This window comes from Eubalaena glacialis, chromosome 4 (assembly GCF_028564815.1).
Source record: "Eubalaena glacialis isolate mEubGla1 chromosome 4, mEubGla1.1.hap2.+ XY, whole genome shotgun sequence".
In the NCBI taxonomy this organism is placed as follows: Eukaryota; Metazoa; Chordata; class Mammalia; order Artiodactyla; family Balaenidae; genus Eubalaena; species Eubalaena glacialis.
In genome coordinates, this window is record NC_083719.1 from 184,340,658 (window position 1) to 184,362,984 (window position 22,327).

Genomic DNA, 22,327 nt, shown 5'->3' on the forward strand with positions numbered 1-22,327 from the left:
AGACAGTTGCTTACTTCTTAGTTCTAATTGTTAAGAATTCTAATTAATACATAATAATACATGTAATTTAATACATGTAATTAAAACTACTGAAAATAATTAGGGAAATAATTCTATTTTCGAGGAAAGTAAGATATGTTTTTTGTTTAGAAACAGTATGAGGTATGAGGGAAATGAAAGTGATTTTGTCCTAGGGGACTTCATTGGCGGTCCAGTGGTTAAGACTCCCTGCTTCCACTGCAGGGGGCATGAGTTCCATCCGTGGTGGGCGAACTAAGATCCTGCATGCCGTGTGGCACGGCCAAAAAAAAAGAGAAAAACAATTTAAAAAAAAAGAGAAAGTGATTTTGTCCTAAAGTAAAGCTGGTTATTTCCAAGAGAAAGAGAACAAGGCATAAACTAAAATGGACATAGAAAATTACAGAAAGTTTGTAAGAATGGAATCGGGGAAAATTTTTGTGTGTGATCAATAAATAAATATAAGAATTTTAAAAATTAGCTTTAATATCGATAGTGTACTTATGTAAAACTGGGACTTCATTTAAATAACGAAGTTTGCTCAGAACTGTAATAGAGCGCTGCAGTGCGCAGCCCTTAGCGCTCGGCCGTTGCTATGAACAGTTACCCCCCCCACCCCCACACCCTGTTACCAGGCAACTGTTACCGGGAGACCATTAACGCGGGAAGGTTAGAGCCTCGTTAGAGGTCATGCTCAGCCATTGGTCGGCACAGTGGGCCCCGCCCCAAGCTAGCAGCTGTCAATGGACGAACGTTAGAGGGCCCATTCAGCCATTGGTCGGTGCTGCAGTGGGCCCCGCCCCAAGCGAGCAGCTGTCAATGAGCAACCGGTGGAGGGGCATCGAGCCAAGGGTCGCCGGAGTGGTGGTCTTCAGGTGGAGAGTTGGGTAAGAGGCAGATCCTGGCCTTCTCACCGGGGCCCTCCAGCTCACCGGCCTCGGGTTGGCGGGTGAGCTGGGGGACCCAGGGAACAGGCTGGGGGTGTGTCCTGCAGGGCTCCAGAGCCCTCACCAGGACCACGCACTGGCCGGGCCCAGGCCCTGAGGGGGCGGTGAACCTCTCCCCCATCCCCGCCTCTGTGACCTCATGGCAACGGTAGTCTGCGTGGGACACAGTCTGTGGGACCTGGCCCTCGCCGTTTGGGTGGCCTGAGGAGCCTGAGGGCCAGTTGGGTCCTGGGTGCCTGGCTCCCTCAGCGATGACAGCTGGGCAGGGTCTGGGGACCTGGCCCTGAGGGAGCCACCAACCGAGATCTGCCTCCTCTTAGCCAGCCTGGACCTCGGAGGGTGAAAGTTGTGTCTTGGGACCTTGCCTTTTCTTGTCAGAACAGAGAGTAACATTTGTTTGGTGGAAGTTTACAGGAATATCATGACCTGACCTCAAGAACAAAGGATCAGACACCAAGAAGTTTGCAACAACTAACCACACCCCTCCCTCACTTTTCCTATAAAAGGGCTTTGCTGAAAGCTTTCGGGGAGTTTGGGGTTTTTCAGGCATGAGCCACCCATCTCCTTGCATGGCCCTGCAATAAACCTTTCTTTGTTCCAAAGTCCAATGTCTTGGTATTGTTTAGCCTCACTGTGCCAAGTTGGGCACACGGACTTGCGTTTCGGTAACAGTTCTCCTTGGGCCTGTGAATGCTTGAATGGCTACCACATAGCGGGCAGTGCCTCTCACATTATCTAGCTGTGCTGCCACCTGTTTACAAACTTACTGAGACACCTTATTGCTCAACTCCCCTAAATTTACATTGTTAATTTAGAAAGGATTTTCCAGGAGGCGTCGATGACTCAGGATTTGCTTCCTTTGGCAGGACCCTACTTCCTGGTGAGGAATAAAGGTGAATGACGCTTGATCAGGAACTGCCCCATAACTTTTGAAGGTATGACAGAATCCACAGCTGCCCAACAAAGAACCTTAGACACTCTGGCCAGAGTTTTTCCTGATAATAGGATAGGCCTCGGTTATCTTACAGCTGAGCAAGGAGGTCTCTGTGCTGTGGCCAACACCACCTGCTACCTGGATTAACACCTGGGAAAGTTGAAACTCAGTTACATGAGCTCACTGAGCAAGCCCCTTGGCTGAAAAAGGTGACTCTTTCGGTGGGGTCTTTCTTTGACTTACTTGATTTTGATTGGTTTGGATCTTGGGGAACATGGCTCTGAAGTGCACTCCGAACACTGGGCATTTTCCTGCTTATAATAATAACAATCATCATCATCATCATCATCTTTCTGGTGCACTCTATTCATTCAAGAGCTTTATTTTATTTTATTTTATTTTTTTTAATTTATTTTATTTATTTATTTCTAGTTGTCTGCAGTGAACATGGATTACTTGTAAAATTAGAAAGAAAACAATAAATGTCATTAAAAACGTAAAAAAACTGGGCATTAACTATCCTGCTATGTCCCCTTCATCCGTACTGCATATATTTTGTTATCTAGGTCTTTAAATAATTGTAGTTATATAAAACTCGTCTCATTTCCATTACAATGTCTTTTGGCCCCAGGGATGATAAGTCGGTTTTGTTTTGGGGGTTTTTTCTTTTGCAACTTGGTATAGGCTGACGTCCTTTTAGTGCACGTCGCTTTTTTTTTTTTTCCCCTCCCACCCCCGCGCCCAAAGTGCACATCGCTTTAAGCCCATTGCAGATACTGGGGTTTTTTTTAATTTTTTTTTTTTTACAAATTGGTTTGTTAACACCAAAATAGTTGCTGGCAGTTGAATCAATACATGAAAATGGTATAGTCCTAGAAGGATAATAATAGATTAATAAAGTGAATGAAGGGCTAAGCGCAGGAAGATTGTAAATATTTTTGAACAAGAGATATTTGATATAAAATGATACATACTCTTTGATTCTATTTACATGCAATATAAAACAGGGGAAATTATTGTATACTTAGCTGAGGAAACTAGAGGGAAAAAGGAAATGACCTTTTAAAAGTTTAGGATATTGGTGACTGTGAGCGGGCAGGTGGCTCTCCTGACAGGTCATCATAACCACTGGGATGTGAGGTGTAGCCGCAGCCTCTCTTTCTTGTCCAGTTTGTGATGTCATGATGTTTATTTTGTCATATTTCTGTCGAGTGTACATTTTATGCATTTTTCTGCATTGTGTTTTCAAATATAAAATGCTGTGATATCATCAATATAACTAACCATAATACCACATTTTTAAAAAGCTATCTCAAATAATCTCAATGCATGGATAAAAAGTGTTTTATACTATTTAACATCCATGACAAATTTCTTACTAATTTAAGAATAGATGAGAACTTTCATAATCTTTTGAAAGGCATCTTCAAAAAATTTTTTCATGATAGAAAGTATATATAAGTAGTCAAAGGTCACTTATTCAATAAAATTACATACCCATCACCCCTTTAGCAGTCTCCTAGATAGCCTAGCTGGTGCCAGGAGAAATAGGTATTTGAATTATAAAGGAAGAAAAAAAGTATCTTATCTTGTTGCTGAAACAGTTGTGCATATAGAACCTCAAAACCACATGAGGGTAACCATAAAAATGAAAGTGATTAACAGGTTTTCAGAATGCAAACAATGTAAAAATAAACATCAATACCTTTCTAATCATTACCAAAAAGAAGCTGAGTGTATAACTTAAAAAGTAACATGTCCAAAGGTAAAAATGAAATTATTCAATTATCAAAATAAGTCTAATTAATGAAACATATAGAGAGAACCATATGCAAAACATTTTTAATTATATTGAATGACATCAAAGCAGACTAAAATAAATGGAATGATGGAAAGGGTTCTAGGAAAGGAGAGAGCCATGTCACCACGATGTCAATATTTCACAAAGAGCTGTATGGTTGGTTTTTTTAAATATATAAATTTATTTATTTTATTTATTTATTTTTGGCTGCATTGGGTCTTTTTTTAAATATATAAATTTATTTATTTTTGGCTGCGTTGGGTCTTTGTTGCTGCACGTGAGCTTTCTCTAGTTGCAGCGAGCGTGGGCTACTCTTCGTTGCGGTGCACAGGCTTCTCATTGTGGTGGCTTCTCTTGTTGCGGAGCACGGGCTCTAGGCGCGCGGGCTTCAGTAGTTGTGGCGCACAGGCTTCAGTAGTTGTGGCTCGCGGGCTCTAGAGCGCAGGCTCAGTAGTTGTGGTGCACGGGCTTAGTTGCTCCGCGGCATGTGGGACCTTCCCGAATCAGGGCTCGAACCCGTGTCCCCTGCATTGGCAGACGGATTCTTATTCACTGCGCCACCAGGGAAGTCCAGGGATAAGGTTTTATTGTCCAGAATACATTAAAAACCTCACACATCAGTAACAAAAATGCAAACAACCCAGTTAAAAAAACAACAGAGGACTTGACCTGCTGGAAGTCAAAGGCACAGTCATATATTTTCAATTTCATGCATCAAAATGACATACTGATATTTTACATGAAGTTCACCAAAGATACACCATCCAGGTAAGCATGTACAAAGCAACCCCGTAAGTAACCATGACCCCTTACAAAGTTGGGAAAGAATGCTAATCTTCTAAGAAGTTACGTTGCTAGGGTCAGAAGAAAGGGAAAAAAAAAAAAAAGGATCTTTATGGTTGAACAGGCATCCCATCTTTGAGGAGGTTTGGTTAATATATAAGGCAGATGTTCACTGCCCACTAAAGGGGAGGGAGGGAGGAGGCCCAAAAGGACGGAGAGAATTTTACATTTAAATTTTATTGTCCTGCCTCAAAATATACATTGTATTTCGTAAAATGGGTAAACAAAATATAGCCTGTACGTAGGATGGAGCAGTATTTAGCCATAAAATGGAAGAAAGCTCTGACATGCTGCAATGTGAATGAACCTTGAAATTATTATGCTGAGGAAAAAAGCCAGACACAAATGGCCAATATTGTATTATTCCATTTAGATATATAAAATGTCCAGAATAGGTAAATCCAGTGAGACAGAAAGTATTTTAGTGGTGATCAGGAGGTAGGGTTATCATGGATATAAAATAGCCTTATAATTTGTTTTTTTAAATGAAGATATATTTCACATACTCTATTTCACATACGTTCACACTTTTAAGTGTAAAACTCAGTGGCTTTTTGTACATCGCACAGCTGTGCAACCATCGCTATACAATCGGAATAAGGAAATACAGACTTCTACATTTCAAAATTCACTTGGACTGACTAAAGCCTGATCGGACACAAATTTCTTTGCAGTGTAAAATGCACACCTGAGAACGGTGACATTTCACACCTGTGTATGTACTGAGGCTGCAGGGAGGCTGGGGCCTCGGGGTCCGACTTCCCACGGGGGAAAGGTCCCTGGCTTTTGGGTTGCTGATCTCAAGCCCCAGAGGCAGGAAGCGGGGACGAAAAGTGGGACCTCCCCGTGTCAAGGGTCACACTTCAAAACCTAGCCTGACCCTGCCTTGCACGTGTTGACGTCACTGAGAGTTTGGTTCTTAACGGGCACATTCCCCCGGTGACTTCTCCTCGGGCAGTGTCCTGACTCCGGAGTTCACGAAGCCCTGTGTCTCGTCTTTTCTCATCCTCACTCCGGATATGGAGCGATCCGCGGGGAAACTGAATCTGGACTTCCAGGTGCAGGAGGAGGACACAGGGGAGCCGCCCAGCTGCGGGCAGATGCCACAGGGACCTCCTGGCTGGGAGCGGGTTCTGCACGGAGCCCAAGTCCCGGGCTGGGGAATCAACCACTCGTGTCCCTGTGGCCTGTCACTCGGGGCAGGGGCGGGGCCTGGTTGAACTGTCCAGTCAGCGGCGACTGGGCGGGGTCCCGACAACCAGCCAATCAGGGTAGGAAGGGACCAGGAGGACTGCCCATCGGGGCGGGGGCGGGGCAAGGGTTACCGTCCAATCAGGGCGCGGGCCCCGGAGCGCCGTCCAATGAGGGCAGGCGACGGGCGCGTTCCGAGCCCCCGGAAGTTTCTCTCAGCGGTCCGCACGCTGGTGCGAACTTGTCCCGCGCGGCCTCAGGTGTCGCGTCCCCGTCGGTCTTACCTACCCAGGTCGGAGGGTCGCCCGGAGGACTCTTCAGAGAACCCGGAAGGAGGCGGAGATGGTGAGTGCGCGGCCCGGGGCCCGAACAAGGAAAAAGCTGGTTCGAACTGGCCGGACCTGCCGAAAGAGACAGTCTAGCCAGGGTCTCCCCGCGTCCCACCCACCCCCGTGTCCAGACCCAATTCTCCCCCTCGGCCGCGGGGAGGGGACCCGGCTTCCAGTCCCGGGGTCCCAACTTGACTCTCCCCCTTGGCGGCGGATTAGGGTCCGGGCATCCGGACTGAGCCCTTGGCGGAGTGAGCTTGCGAGGGAGGAAAGGACGGTCAGGCGCTGGGGGCAAGGGAGGTCTTCCCTGGATCTGACAGGTAAAGTCAGGCCCGGACTTGGCAAGGAGACTGAATTGCAAATACTGTTGCGATAGCGCCGAGGCTCGGATCTCAGAGATATGTCAGCCTCTCCAACCGCACAGAAAAAGGCTTTTTCTCTTCTGTGTGAGGAGGGAAGTTGGGCGAGTGAGGGCGGTGCGCGGACTGGGGGTCAGTGTGGCTGGACTGGACAGGGTCCCCTGGGTCTCCTATTCTCTGGAGAAGCTGACCAGGGGCTTGTTCGGAACCTCAGTGCTGCTCAGGTGTGGGGCCGACCCAGCGTTCCCTCCTCCTGTGGGGAGGGAGCCTGATGATGTGCGTAAGAAATGGGACGGGGAAAAGTTGGTGGAGCCCAGATGTGTGAGTAGGTCAGGAGGGCCGGACCTCCTAATGTCAAAGGTCAGAGTCAAACTGGCTCCTGCTTTGTTATAAAGCAGAAACTAACACACCGTTGTAAAGCAATTATACTCTAATAAAGGTGTTAAAAAAAAAAAAACTGGCTTCTGCAGTGCCTGCAGTGGTGTCACAGAGTGTCTTTGTTCTTAAAGGAAGGGCACAGATCCACAGTGACATTGCCCTCCATCCGTCCCCTGACCCAGGAGTTCCCCAGGTCCTCCTCTATCATGTTCAATAATAATCAGTATTGAGGCTGCAAAGAACAAAGCGGTTTATTTGGGGGTCTTAAGAATATCAATTTGGGGTACACAGGTTCTGGTAAAACCAGAGTGTTCTGGGGAAGAGAAAGAGTCAGGGGTTTATAAAGCACAAGCCACAAGGTTGTTAAAGTTGTCTGGCAGAAATTATGATTGACTCTGACAGACGCGGAGGAAAATTCAATTAACCATCAAATTAAGAAAAAAGGGAATTTTATTCGAGTCAAACTGAGGATTATAACCCAGGAGACAGTCTCTCAGAGGCTCTGAGAACTGTTCCACCAGTTAGAAGTCGAAAACACAGTCATGTACATTTTTGAGATGAAAGATCGTACATCAAAATGACATACTGACATTTCACATAAAGTTCACCAAAGATACATAGTCCAGGTAAGCACGTACAAAAGGAGCAGTAAGACAGAAGTTACATTGCTAGCCTCAAAAGAAAGGGAAAAGTTTGATCTTTACGTTTGAGAAGGCGTTCCCATCTTTGAAGAGGTGTGGTTACCGTGTAATGCATATGCTTAAACACTAAGTGGGGAGGGAGGAGTTCCAAACAGACGGAGAGAGAGCGTTTTATGTTAAAATTTAGTTGTGCTTTCTCAAAGTATAAATTTTATTTCATCACACAGGGAAGGAAATATTTGTCCTTAAGGGATAGGCTGTCACGAGTTATTTAGGGGAAGGGTCCAATAAGTATCTTGACTTTCTGGGTCATTGGGCAGATGTTCTGGATGCCTGCGTTAAGGCAGTAAGTGGTCAAAAGTTCAGATTCCATCTGGGCTGAGACCTGCATAAACCCCACTTCCTCAGTGGCCTCCTGGCTCCATTTTAGAGCGCTCTCTTAGCAATACTGACTCCGTTTTGATTTTCCTTTCACACCTGTCCCCTCGTATCCCAGCCCCCGGACTAAAGGGCAGGGGCAGCCCTGGACAGGTGGGGATACTAGGAGGGGAGACTGAGTCAGCACTTTTCTGTTCAGGAGAAAGAGTCTGCAAGCTTTGTGCTGATGCTGTGTGGCCAGGAGCAGATTCTGCTCATAGCCCAGGATCCTGGCGGCCAGGTGTGGCGTCCCATAGAAAGCCAGGCGGTAAAGGGCTGAAGGCACTTCCGCCCTGCTCCGGCACGTGACCTACAGGTGGCCCTTCTCTCAGAATCAAGCCTGCAACGTTGTCAATCAGGGCCTGAAGGAGGTCCGTCCAATCAGGGCGCGAGGGATTGAGCCTCATCCAATCAGAGCCGGGGGCGGACGCATCCCCTCCTGCGGGGACGTAGCTCTCCGCCTCCTGGGCGTCCAGCGCGCCTCATGGGGTCCAGGTGTCCCGTCGCTGTCCCTCTCACCTGCGCGGGCGGTCGGGCCGCAGGGCCGCGGAGAGGACGCCGTGAGAACCGAGAGCGGGGCTGAGATGGTGAGTGCGCAGGACATGCGCTGAGGCCCGCTGGGGCTCGTTCCAACTGGCCGGAACGGGCCGCGGGCCCCGTCTCCCTGTACTCAGTCCCCATTCAACTCTCTACCCTCACCCACGACGTGGGTCAGGTGTCTTGTCCCATCCACGCGCGGGGTCTGGGCGCCCTGATCTGTTCCTGGGCCGGGAGGACAGGGGGTGGGGTCCGAGGGAGCACCAGCGGAGCGGACGCTCAGGCGCTGGTGGGGAGGGGACCCGCCCTGGACCTGACAGATGAAGTCCAGCCCAGACTTGTCAAGCAAGGAGCCTGTATTGCGAATGCTTTTGCGATAGCGCCGAGGCTGGGATCTCAGAGAGGTGCCAGCGTCTCCAGCCACACAGCAAAGAGCTTTTCTCTTCTCTGTAAGGCCGGTGAGAGCAAGGCTGTTTTTCAGGATCGGGCCTCCCTGTGGTCAGCGCATTCTCGGCCCAGGTCTGCAAGGGCTTGTTCTGCAGCTCAGTGTTGCTTGGGGTGGGGCTGCGGGGGGGGGGGCGTTGAGGTGGGGGAGAGACCCAAAATCAGGGGCCTGTGGGTGAGAAGCCTGATCAAAGGTGGGCTAAGAAATACTCGTTGACCTTAAAAATAAAAGTCAGTTATTTACCAGCAAAAATGGGTTTATTTGGGAACAAAAAAGAATTGCAATTTGGGACAGACAACGAATAGCAAAAGCCATATGCAAGTCCAACGAGCTTATTTATTGGAGAGAAAGGATGGAGTTGGGAGAGGTTATAGTACTGAAGCAACTTCCATTGGAGAAAATGGAGAGTTCAGGGTGATGCTGGTTTCTCGTTGGCTAGTTGCTGGGGTAGCCAGCTTCTTGAGAAGATGCCATGCATGTACATCTTTTCCTATTGTGGCCTGCAATTGGTGATTCTTTCTTGTTTTCAATTGTTCTGTTGGGGTCTGTAATTGACACTTGTTCCTGTAATTGATGTCAGGTGGTACTGGCTGAGGCTCCCTCTTCTCCCCACCAACATCTTTTTTAGTGAGTTTTCTCTTAATTTTCACATGGCCATTGAGAATACTTGGTCAAGCCTGTAGCATAAAATAATCTAAACTTCAAAACAAGAGACCTTTATCCAAATGAGTTCCTGCAGGGGGAGAAGGGTCTGTTGCACCAGGCACAGGGGGCTCTGCAGGAAGGGGGACATCTGACCCTAAGATCTGCAAGCATTTCAAGAGTTGGGCAAAGAGAGTTTTTCTCTTATACAGAGGAGTAAACAACACCAGGAGGGACCAGGTGTGATGCTTGGATAGCAGATCCCTGAGGCCAGCCTGTCCTTAGCGGTCTGTCGGCTGGCTGGGGTGAGGCCAGGTCAGGGGGAAGGAGAGGAGCTGAACCAAAGTTTGGCCAACAAGCATTTGTTCTGCTTGGTCAGTGGGGGGAACAGTTCCACTAATCACTGATGAGGTGGAGATGGGGCTTTGGGGGGACTGCGTCTGGGCTTGTCCTGGATAAACAAGGGGCCTCCGTGTGAGTCTTATCTGAGTCAGGTGGGGCACGGGGGTGGTTTCTTGCAGCCTGCCATCTTCCAAAACACCAAAGGATGGGGGGGTCCTTTCACCTTCCATCAGAGTTTCCAGGAGCACAGGGCTCAGGGAGGGTTCAGCATCGTCCCGTGACACCTGTGAGCTGCCTCCTCTGGGTCCAGCTCAGCACTAATAGCTTCCCCTAATCCAGCTTCCGGTTTCAGCAAGTGTAAAATTCTGCATTCTTTCTGCCTGGTTTCTTCTCCTTAGTGAGGGTAGTAAGATCTCAGGTCTTTGCCCTTTCCTGCTGACTTGTAGTATTCTGGACCTTTGGCCTTAACCAGAGATGCCTCTGGGGAGAAGTGTCTCAGTACAGAAAATGTTTTCTCTTCCATTAGAATTTCAGGAAATGCAGACAGTCCCACCCCTTCATGTGAAATGGGTGGAGATACTGATTAAAAAGATTCTTAGGAATCGTAGTGACTCTTCCATGCAGGGTGCAGAGTTCTGACACTGTCTGATTCTTGTCTACTTCCTGTTATTAGCTGGTCAACAGAGATGAATGGAAATTCTGTGGAATGTGACCAGGGCTACTGAGACTTGCTTACTTCTTTTTAGATGAGTTACAGCTTGTCATCATGAGGATATTAGTGAACTGATGTCTGTCTTCTGAAAGGGATGAGCAGTATCCTGTTCCTCAAATCATAAAAGTGCCCCAGAATTTCCCTAGGGGAAGGAAGGTGGCCTTGGGTCCTGCTGTCCACCCTCCCCCCCTCCCACGCCGGTGGCCTCCAGACCATAGAACCACCACAGAAGGAGCTGTTTATGGCATGAGCATGGGGGAGGGGATCCACCTGCAGGAATGCTAGGGGTGGTTTGTCCTCTGAGGTTCTGCTGCCCTCAGCTGTTCCCTGACCTTTGCTTTTGGCTTCATCCAAGGGAGTTGATGCTCTGAGTGTGATGTGTGCACCCTGAGTGAGTCTGTGAAGGTCAGATGTGGAGAAGGCTCCTTGAGCTCAACTGCTATTGAGAGGGTTGATGAATTGGAGAGTTCCTCTGGGTCAGAACTTCAACTTGAGCATTTCCTCCTGGGTGAGAATTGAGACCCAGAAGGAGGGGGCATTTCCACACTGAGAGGGGCAGCACAGCGTGTGGAGCTCTGGCGCTCGGTCCCTCCCCCTGCCCTGGGGGCACCCAGCCAGGCTGTGTGTCGGCAGGGGGATCCCAGCCCCCCAGCTCGGATGACTTTGACCTTCTGACTTGGGGTTTCCTTGTGCACCGTGGGCAGCAGGCTGCTGATCTGAGTGGCTCACACTTGGCTGCTCTTCCCTTTTGTTTCTTTGATGGAACCTTGTGTCATGTGACTCAGTGTGAGTACTGAAGACTTTTGTTCCATTACTGGAAGGTGTAGATATTTATTCCCTTGGTTGGCTGGTAGCACTTCCCAGTGAGCGGGCCCCCAGGGTGCTGATCATCCTGGTCTTTTTGTTATTCTTTGCAGCTTTACATCTGTCCTTCATCACCAAGCATCATTTTGTTTGATTTTGCTTCTGCTGAATTTGCAATAAGGGAATATGACCCATACCACACCAGTAATGGCACACGGAAGGCTTCTCTGTGGTTGTCAGCCCCAGTCTGTTTCACACGTGCTGGTGTCAGAGGTCAGCTGGTTAAATCCTCCATCCAGTCGTGTGAGGCTTGAGTTGTCTCATGTTTAATTTTGATTTGTCAGCAGTGCTGTTAAACTCCTTGATTTTGTCTCCAAGTGCCAATGCAATATAAATTTTTTACATGTGGAAGGAAAATTGTAGGATTGTAGATGATGGATATTTTCAAAATACTATGAAGTGTGGATGGAGGGCTGGAGACGAGTGTTTATTCCACGTCATTTCCAGCACGTGGAGATTTGGAGATTCCAGCTTAATTTTGTTCATCTCAAGTGTGTAAAATGGGATCTGCTTGTGATTGTATATTGGTCTTTACTGACAATCATTGAGTCTGAGCATTTCTTGTAAGTGGTGGTTCATCTTCTGTGAAATAGTTTTCAGTTGTTTTCTCACCTTTAATTCATTTGTATATTTATTGATTTTTTATGTGTTATTTACATACACTGGACATTCATCTCTTTTCATTTCTAGGGGTGGCAAAGATGTTCTCACAAACTCTGGGTTATCATTTCTTTTTTTTAATATTTATTTATTTATTTATTTGGTTGCACCTGGTCTTAGTTGTGGCAGGCAGGCTCCTTAGTTGTGGCATGCGAACTCTTAGTTGCAGCGTGCATGTGGGAACTAGTTCCCTGACCAGGGATCGAACCCGGACCCCCTGCGTTGGGAGTGCAGAGTCTTAACCACTGCACCACCAGGGAAGTCCCTATCATTTCTTTTTATTCTACACTTCATGGACAATTCTTAACTTTAATAGACTTGAACTGAATTTATCCATCTCTTCCGTTGTAGCTCTTTTTTCTTTTCATGTATAGGAAAACTTCCCCGACTCTCAAGTCATGAGTGAGTTTGCCTGTAACTTCTCAATGTGTTCTACTTTCTTCTTTCACAGTTAAGTTCACAGTGAATTGGTTATTGCATGTGCAGTTACTAAGGAAAAAGATTTCTTATTCCCCTGTAAATACCCAGTGATCACTGCCCCTCAGGTCAAAGTGTCATCATCTGGCCCCTGCCCAGGAGCTTATGCTCTGGCGTCAATCCACTTGACAAAAACAGGTGGGCCTGTTTCAGTGCGCTGTTTTTCCATTGGTGTATTTGTCCATCCCTCTGTTAACACCATCCTGTCCTAATCACTGCAGTTTAAAACGCTTCAATGTCTGTTACGGAATATCCCACCACCTTGTTCCATAGAAAATTTTGGCTATTTTTAGAAATTTGTTTTCCATTTCAGTTTTTAGAAGTAGTTTTTCTTTAAGTTCAAACAAAACATAATCAAACCATCCCCAAAACAAGCCAATTTTAGATTTAATGGAATTTTCTTAAAACTCTTAACCTGTTTGGGAGAAGCTGACATCCTGGTCTCTTTTCTGTGGGTATGCGCCATCCCTCCCTTCATTTCCTTCTAGGATGGTGTTAGTCAATAATGTTTTGAAATTTTTCCATTGAATTGTTTTATATTTTTTATTAAACATATTTTAGAAAGAAAATTAATTTTAATGACAATTAGTTTTATTTATTTATTTATTTATTTTTGACTGCGCTACGTGTCATCTTAGTTCCCCGACCAGGGATTGAACCCATGCCCTCTGCAGTGGAAGCTCCAGTCTTAACCACTGGACAGCCAGAGAAGTCCGCTAATGACAGTTAGTTTTAAAAGTCTATGTTAAGAAAAGTCTATTTAAACTTTTACATTTCTACTGCTTGTTTCTTTTTTTTAATTAATTTTTAAAATTGAAGTATACTTGATTTACAATGTTGTGTTAATTACTGCTGTATGGCAAAGTGATTCAGTTATTTCTTTTTTAAAATATTCTTTTCCATTATGGTATGTCATAGGATATTGAATATAGTTATCTGTGCTATACAGTAGGACCTTGTTTATCCATTCTGTATATAAAAGCTTACATCTGCTCACCCCAACATCCCACCCCATTCTACCCCCAACTCCCTCCCCCTTGGCAACCACCAGTCTGTTCTCTGTGTCCGTGATTCTGTTTCTGTTTCATAGACAGGTTCTTTTGTGTCATATTTTAGATTCCACGTATAAGTGATATCATATGGTGTTTGTCTTTCTCTGTCTGACTTACTTCACTTAGTACGATAATCTCTAGTTGCATCCATTTTGCTGCAAATGGCATTATTTCATTCTTTTTTATGGCTGAGTAATATTCCATTGTGTACACATACCACATTTTCTTTATCCATTCCTCTGTTGATGGACACTTAGGTTGTTTCCATGTCTTGGCTATTGTGAACAGTGCTGCTGTGAACATAGGTGTGCATGTATCTTTTTGAATTATAGTTTTGTCTGGATATATGTCCCAGAGTGGGATTGCTGGATCATATGGCAATTCTATTTTTAGTTTTCTGAGGAATCTTCATACTGTTTTCCACAGTGGCTGTACCAATTTACATTCCCACCAACAATGTAGGAGGGTTCCCTTTTCTTTTCTCCACATCTACTCTCCAGTGTTTGTTATTTGTAGACTTTTTAATGATGGCCATTGTGATTGGCATGAGGTGGTGCCTCACTGTAGTTTTTATTTCATTTCTCTAATAATTAGTGATGTTGAGCATCTTTTCATGTGCCTATTGGCCATCTGTATTTCTTCTTTGGAGAAATGTCTATTTAGGTCTTCTGCCCATTTTGGATTGGGTTGTTTTTGTTGTTGTTGTTGAGTTGTATGAGCTGTTTGTATATTTTGGAAATTAAGCCCTTGGTCGCATCGTTTGCAAATATTTTCTCCTGTTGTGTAGGTTGTCTTCACTTTCCTCTATTAATGATTTTAAAAACCAAGCATGTACGGCAGATTAGCATTAGAGAGATTTCTGTGTCTGTTATTACCAAGAGATCAGAGTGAGAAATATGTTTGAATACTTGAAAAGACTCTGAGCAGAAACAAGACTTGAACTGTGGTTTTATGATAAACCACTCAGAAAACCTCAGTCATCCAATACTAAAAACACAGAAGATAAACAGGCATTTACTAAACTCATTGTCTCCAGCACCGCCTTTGGTCTAGGCATTTTATTAATCTACTTTCTTTTTCTTTTTTTTTTTTAAAGGGAACTTTATTTTTATTTTTTTATTTTTTTATTTTTGGCTGCGTTGGGTCTTCGTTGCTGCGCGGGCTTTTCTCTAGTTGTGGCAAGCGGGGGCTACTCTTCGTTGCCGTGCGCAGGCTTCTCATTGCAGTGGATTATCTTGTTGCGGAGCATGGGCTTTAGGTGTGCGGTCTTCAGTAGTTGTGGCACGTGGGCTCAGTAGTTGCGGCACACAGGCTTAGTTGTTCCGCAGCATGTGGGATCTTCCCGGACCAGGGCTCGAACCCGTGTCCGCCTGCATTGGCAGGCGGATTCTTAACCCCTGCACCACCAGGGAAGCCCTATTAATCTACTTTCTATCTCTATAGATTTGCTCATTCTGTGCCTTTCATATAAGTGTTATGTGGAGTCTTAATGTTCTTTAAGTTTATTGGTTTTGTGCCACCGATCAGTACAACATTCCTCTTCTGGCAAATAATATTCCGTTTTGAGATTATATTGTGTTTGCTTATCCAAATCACTTGATGATCTTTTGAGTTTCCACTTTTTGGCTGTCATAAGTCATGCTGCTGTGAATATCTGCGTATTAGTTTTTGTGTTGGTGTTCGCTTTCACCTCCTCTCTTGGGTAGATAGATACCTAGGGTGGAATTGCTGTGTTATATGGTGACACTGTGTTTATCATTTTGAGGATCTGCTGGACTGTCTCCCAAAGTGGCTTCACCATTTTACCTTCCCATCAGCAGTGTGTGAGGTTCCAACTTCCCCACATCCTCGCCTGCCCTGCCTTGCCTTGTTTGTCCATCTTATATCCATCCTGGTGGGTGTGAAGTATCTGCCTGTAGCTTTGGCATTTCCCTGATGAGTAACGTCCAGCATCTTTTCATGGGCTTATTGGCCACTTGTATTTATTCTTTGGAGAAATGTCTGCTCACATTATTTGCCCATTATTTATGCATTATTTGTTTTTCTCTTTTTGCCCTTTATTTTTTATTGTTGTCCTATTAGTTTTTTTAAATGTATTTAGAATACAAGTTTCTTATCAGGTGTGTGATTCACAAACCCCAGTCGCAGCCTCAGGCGAGGCAGCCTTGCCTTCTTTGTAGCTGATGTATTTGGAATTTTTTTATAATTTAGATTGTCAGAATATATTCTGGATTAAAATTCTAATTTATAAAAATAATTGCTTGCTTTGTACTTCATGGGTCTGGTGTCATCCATATTGTCCTAAAGATAATAATTAGGTGTTTTTTTCTCTCTGTTCAAGTCTCCTTTGGCCCTATTGCCGTCAGATCCTTCTGCGACTCTTCTTTGTGGAGCATTTTCCTCCATTTCTGGGCACATGATTATTTATCTGAGAGGCCCTGCTGGCTTGACAGATCCCTCAGGAACCAGGGCTCCTCTTACCCCACAGGTGTCCCAGGCCCTGGGCCCTGGCCTGCGTCTGTGCCCTCGGTGTCCACCTCATCCTGGCAGGGGGTCGTGTCTCTGCCTCTGTTGGATATGAGGGGACTGACCCAGGATTTTACATGCTGTTCAGTCCAGGCGAGAGTTCTTCAGATGCAGTGGCCCTGGAAAATCAGTGTTCACGACCTCCTGACAGTCTGCTCCTGTTCTTGGAGTTTCAAGGAAATAACTTTTGACCAAACCAAGTATTCATTTCCTTCTTATCTGAATGATGATTTTATTTTCAGTCTTTACCACCTCAGGTTCTGCTCTCTCACTAAAAACATTTTTTTTAAAAATTGAAGTATAGTTGATTTACAATATTGTGTTAGGGGACTTCCCTGGTGGTCCAGCGGTTAAGACTCCGAGCTTCCACTTCAGGGAGCGCAGGTTCAATCCCTGGTCGGGGAACTAAGATCCCACATGCTGGGTGGTGCAGCCAAAAAGTTAAAAAAAAAAAAAATTGTGTTAGTTTCAGGTGTACAGCAAAGCGATTCCCTTATACACACACACACACACATACATATATGTATGTATATATCTATAGTCTTTTTTTCCAATTCTTTTCCATTATAGGTTATTACAGTATATTGAATATAGTTCCCAGTGTAAATCCTTATTGTTTATCCATTTTATATTTGGTAAAAAACAGTTCTTTTAAATCATGTGTCTATAAGTCTACATCTATTGTTGCTGTTACACGTTGCTTCAGTTTCCAGCACTTACCATCACTGAATAAACTGCATTTGATTGGCTTGTGTGTGTTCATTTCCCACAAGAGTGTAAGCTCAGGAGTCCTAGGAATTGAGTCCGGTTCCCGACTGTCGGCCTCCCCATCCTCCCACACACGGGGGTGAAGAGGGAGCCTTGCTGACATGGAACCTGTGGCTGTTTCAGGACTCGGTGGGCTTTGAGGACGTGGCTGTGAACTTCACCGCAGAGGAGTGGGCTTTGCTGGACCCGCCTCAGAGGAAGCTCTACAGAGACGTGATGCTGGAGACCTTCAGGAACCTGGCCTCCGTGGGTGAGGACGGCTTCCTCCCTGCATTTAGTCTTTAGGGAACAAATATTTCTTACAATGTTCTTTCTTACTGGAACCAAGGAATAGGAATATGTTGAAAAACAGGCAGACGTGGTCCCCACCTTTATAGAACCTACCTAGAGTCAAATAGCTTTTTCATGACCATAAATATTTCTATATTGAATTGATTTTTATTACTCTTGATCAGAATCCTGAGGCTCCCTAATTGTATAAATGTGAGCGTGGTCTCCAGTGTCACTTTGGGGCAGTGAGAGCAGCGTTACGGTTTCACCCTGTGAAAGTTACACTGTGATCAGTACACATTTGACCTGATAATCTTGCTGCAGTTAAACCCAAACTCACCCATCCTCAATGACATGAGGACCAGAGAATCGGCCCATCTCATGGAGGGCTTGTTGTCCTCCATCCTCCCCATGAGGAGCTTTTCTCCACGAACAGGACAGCAGCCACGCACTATCTGATCTCCCAGTGGCAGCTGGGTCAGTGGAGATAGGCTTCCTCTAGGGCCTCTGTGCCTGCGATCACCAGGAGGACACACCTCTCAGGAGGAGCAGGTTCTGGATCAGGGAGCGATATTTGGACATACCTGTTAGAAACGTTAGAAACATGACTCAGTCTTTGAGAAAGTGATGTTTGTCATTAACCTGGCTTCCCTGTTGGACTTTTCATCCATCCTTGCCCACTTGAGAAGTCTTTCTGTAGCTCCTTTTATAAAGGGAGCATTTGGGAATGTGCATTTTGCCCAGTTTCTTCCTGCTTTGCTTCTCTGGTAATATTGATCTCGACATCAGTCTCCATTCTTTTTGAGGTATTTCTTAGTGGACAGGCTGCCATTTTGACTTATTTTCCCTACCATTGCCAAAGTTCCAAATAGATGAGGTCTTCAGAGTTTTTCTTTGCTTGAGTGTTAAATTAGGTTCTGGACCCATTTCCATCATGTATGTATCTGTGTGTTTGTGTGTTTAGGCTCCTCACAACTGGTCAACTCAATTCTGACAGCATCTACCCAGTGGTAGCCTCAGATTCCACAGCTTAAGGGTTCGGTCCTACAAGACTCACCCCTGGTCTTCACCCGCCCTCATCTGATGCCAGTTTCAAGCTCAGGTTGTTACCAGTACTTGTGACCAACTGGCTATAAATGAGTGACCCCCGTGACCCCCTCCTCAGGTTCAGTTAATTTGCTAGTACACTCACAGGACTCAGAGAAACATTCACTTACTTCATCACCAGTTTATTATAAAAGGATATAACTCAGGAACAGTCACATGGAAGAGATGCATAGGGCAGTATATGTCAGAAGGGCTCGGAGCTTCCATGCTGTCTCCAGGTGCCAGTCTTCCCATTATCTCCATGTTTTCACCAACATAGATGCTCTCTGAACTTCTTTTTGCTGGGGTGGGGGAGGTTATGGAGGCTTTATTACATATGCATGATTGATTAAATCATTGGCCATTGGCAAGTGATTGACACTCTGGCTCCTCTCCCCTCCCCAGAGGTGCTGGGGTGTCCGGGGGTGTGGGTGGGACTGAAATTTCCACCCTTTAATCACATGGTGTCTCCATTTGCAACCAGCCCCCATCCTGGGCTGCTTTCCAACAGTCACCTTCATGAATATAAACCCAATTGTGACGGAAAGGGCTTGTTATGAATAACAGAACACTCATTTCACCCTTCTGACCCTGAAGCATTTTCTGGAACTGAGGACAGGAGATCAAATATTCCATTGCTTTTATCACTCAGGAAATTCCAAAGGTTTTGGGAGCTGTGAGCAGGGAACTGTGGATGAGGACCTGATTTATGTGAGAAGTGTATGTTGGTCATCTGAATGACCAAATATATATGTCTATATTTCTTATAAATCACAATATCACACATATCCTTCCTTCCTTTATAAAAGTATTTTACATTTTTGAATCAGCGTATGGAAAAAAAGTACAAATGGCCTCTTTCCTTTATCCCACCATTTCTTTCCCAAGGATTTAGTTATGTTACCAATTGTTACAGGTTCTTGCCCTCAAGTTAAAACCACTAGATCAAGTGCTCACTGGGATATTTTGGAGACTGGACTATGCAGTGAAGAGAAAATAGTAAGATTCACAAGAAATGATTCCTGCTCTTTTTTGGGAGAAAACTGGGCATTTCATAACATGAGAGATCAGCGTGTAACCCAGGAGAGGCATTTGAGGTGAGTGGCACTTCCACAAGGAGAAGGGGGATCTCGGCAGAGTGTTAGACTCACTTGAAATTAAATAAAAGGTATAAAACTAGCTAAACAATTGTGTACTCACAGAGTTTTTACAACACAATACTTTTATAAATGTGATGTAGACATTGAGCATCTGAAACTTAATTCAGTAGGAAATTTCAATGATCAGGAAACCCAATATGTAAAAAACACTGAAAGTTATGGCTCTATTTGAGCCCTCAGCTGGAGCATTAAACTTGTTCAAATTTTGTCACAATGCAGAGAGTGCCAGAAACATGCCAATTCAGTGCAAATGGCAAATACATAGTCAAAATAATGATTAACATCCATCAATAAATTATTAATAAAGAAATCATTATTATTAATCCCTAATACTGTGCTTCCTACTTTGAACAGAAATCATTTGGTGGAGAGTCTCTGTGAAGGTAAAGAAGAGCATCAATGTCTAGAAACCCGGAACCAGATTACACATCTTACTGTGCATAAGGGTTATCTGACTGGAATTCAGCCCTGTAAATGCACTAAGTGTGGAAAAGCCTTCAGAGATTGTTCTTTCCAGAGGAATCAGCAAAGGTCTCACACCGGACACAAACCTTATCCATGTGAAGAATGTGGGCAAACCTGCAGCTGTGTCTCATGCCTAAATCCTCCTGGTGGAACAGACATTGTAGAGAAAACCAATAAACGTCAGGATGATGGGAGAGCATCTAAGAGATATGTGAAAAGTCACAGTAGCGAACAGTCTTTAGAGTGTAAGAAATCTAAAAAATCATTCACTTGCCCGTCATCTGTTCAGCAACATGTAAGAGGTCATTATGGACAGAAAATCCATGTGTGTGAAGTATGTGGGAAATCCTTCAGTTATTATTCCCAGATTGCACGGCATGTGAGAACTCACACTGGAGAGAAACCCTATGAATGTAAAGAATGTGGGAAAGCTTTCACTCGCATCTCACACTTCCGAGAACATGTGAGAATGCACACTGGAGAGAAACCCTATGAATGTAAGCAGTGTGGCAAAGCTTTCAGTTGGTGCACTTACCTTCGAGAACACATGAGAACACACAGTGGAGAAAAACCCTATGAATGTAAGCAGTGCGGCAAAGCCTTCCCCTATCTCAAATCCCTGCAAGGACATGTGAGGATCCACACTGGAGAGAAACCTTATGTGTGTAAGGAATGTGGGAAATCCTACAGTTGTCCCAAATACTTTAGAAAACATGTGAAAACACACAGTGGAGTAAAACCCTATGAATGTACAGAATGTGGGAAAACGTTTATTACTTCCTCATCCCTTCGACAACATATAAAAACACACAGTGAAGAGAAGCCCTATCAGTGTCAGCAGTGTGGGAAAGCCTTCAGGTATCTGATATCCCTGCAAAGACACATGAAGACACACACTGGTGAAAATTCTGAATACAAAACTGTGGGGAAGCCTTCCTTCTCCCTTAAAACCTCATTGTAAATGGAAGCAATCACATGGAGTGAAATCTTGTGAATGGAAAGAATGTGGAAAAACCTTCAGCACTTCACTTATTTTGTAAATGAAAACTCAGGGCACGACAGAAATCTTTTGTTATAAACATGGTTTTTCCTTTGTAAGTGCCTCATCCTGAATAGGGATCCCAGTGTATTAATTTCTAGTTCATGTTGCTGATCTGAACACTTAAGATAATTAATTATCCCTCCATGTCCCCTTCATCTATACCTCGTATAAAACTTGTCTCGTTTCCATTACAGTGTCTTCTGAACCCAGGGATGTTACGTGGTTTTTGGTTTTGGGGTTTTTTTCATGTGCAACTTGGTATAATTTTAGATGAAAAAATTTTTGATTCTTACGTCCCATTGTTTTCCTAGTATGTGATCATGAGACCTGTATTGTTGAAATGTCTTTCCTGGTCTACTGTTACAGATACTGGAATTTTCTGGCTCAGTGTTTACCCTCCCCTGGAGTATTAAACTGAAAGGTGTGTCTTTTCCATGTTTCCTTGTTGCATATATGTCCTCACAGAAATTAGTAATTGTGCAAGGTCTTGGAGGACCTTCTGTCTCATCTGATTAGGTTCATAATTTGACCGCTGTTCATGTCCGTGATCTTGGTTGGAAATTGGACATGATGCATGGAGTTAAGAAGAGTGACTTGCTGGCATGAAGATGAAAGCTCCTGTCCAGACAGTTCTACTGAATTGTGTTGTCAGCTTGGGTAAGGTGGGAAATTGTGTATCCAGAGTCCTTCTGTTAGTGGTTCTGAGTTAAAGTTCATGGGAAGAAGAAGATGCATGAGGTCTGGAAAGCAGAAGTGGGGAAGCCATGATTCTTGGGTCTTCTGTACCATCAGGAGACAGAGATGCATGGCAACCTGGTGAGCCTGAGTTCCAGCACCGTTTTCTGACTTCTGGCTCTGCCCATGTGGAACAGCCCCCAACCAGACATGTGTTTGACGTTCGTTCCCTGTTGGGCAGCAGATTCCACATTTGTCCACAAGCTCCCTCATTATGGATCTTCTTTGGTTTTCGAGTGCGCACAGATCCTTGCATGTTCCTATGGCTCTTTGGTGTCCATCAGCCTACTTCTTCAGGCTTCAGAAGATCACCTAGTGATTTACTCATATCCTGTGACCCCCCCCTTCATGTCTGATGATTCTCATAATTATGTGATTTCTATAAGAAGCATCTTGTTCCTTTAGTAGAAAGGCTGTTTCCTTCCCACCCAAATGCAGGAAACTTACTTCCCTGATTGCATTGTTGAGGCTGCACTGACCCTACATTTGTTGTTTCTGGATACTTCTGTGATTGCAGTAAGCACTTTTGAATGTATTTGGCCTATTGTGAGCGTTTTCTCTCTCTCTTTTTTTTTTTTTTTTTTTTTTGACTGTGTTGGGTCTTCGTTGCTGCACATGGGCTTTCTCTAGTTGAGGCAAGTGGGGGCTGCTCTTCTTGCTGTGCGCAGGCTTCTCACTGTCGTGGC

General features: G+C 44.8%; 1 protein-coding gene across 1 annotated transcript; it reads left to right on the top strand.

Moving 5' to 3' along the window:
* Positions 1-613: 613 nt before the first annotated feature.
* On the top strand, positions 614-21,227 carry LOC133090713 (zinc finger protein 77-like). The gene is made up of 11 exons (XM_061189073.1): positions 614-687; positions 809-905; positions 1,013-1,113; positions 1,215-1,304; positions 5,502-5,639; positions 5,995-6,079; positions 8,019-8,099; positions 8,191-8,445; positions 17,007-17,133; positions 19,156-19,336; positions 19,754-21,227. The coding sequence occupies exons 1-11, from the start codon at positions 614-616 to the stop codon at positions 20,823-20,825; spliced, it is 2,301 nt and encodes a 766-aa protein (XP_061045056.1). The 3' UTR covers positions 20,826-21,227.
* Positions 21,228-22,327: the final 1,100 nt, after the last annotated feature.

Bases quoted from the DNA above. Each gene is read 5' to 3' on its own strand.
- LOC133090713 (XM_061189073.1), top strand. From the start codon at position 614: ATGAACAGTTACCCCCCCCACCCCCACACCCTGTTACCAGGCAACTGT. The intron at 688-808 runs GTTAGAGCCTCG...TCGGTGCTGCAG, and splicing joins GAGACCATTAACGCGGGAAG to TGGGCCCCGCCCCAAGCGAG. The intron at 906-1,012 runs GTAAGAGGCAGA...TGTGTCCTGCAG, and splicing joins GTCTTCAGGTGGAGAGTTGG to GGCTCCAGAGCCCTCACCAG.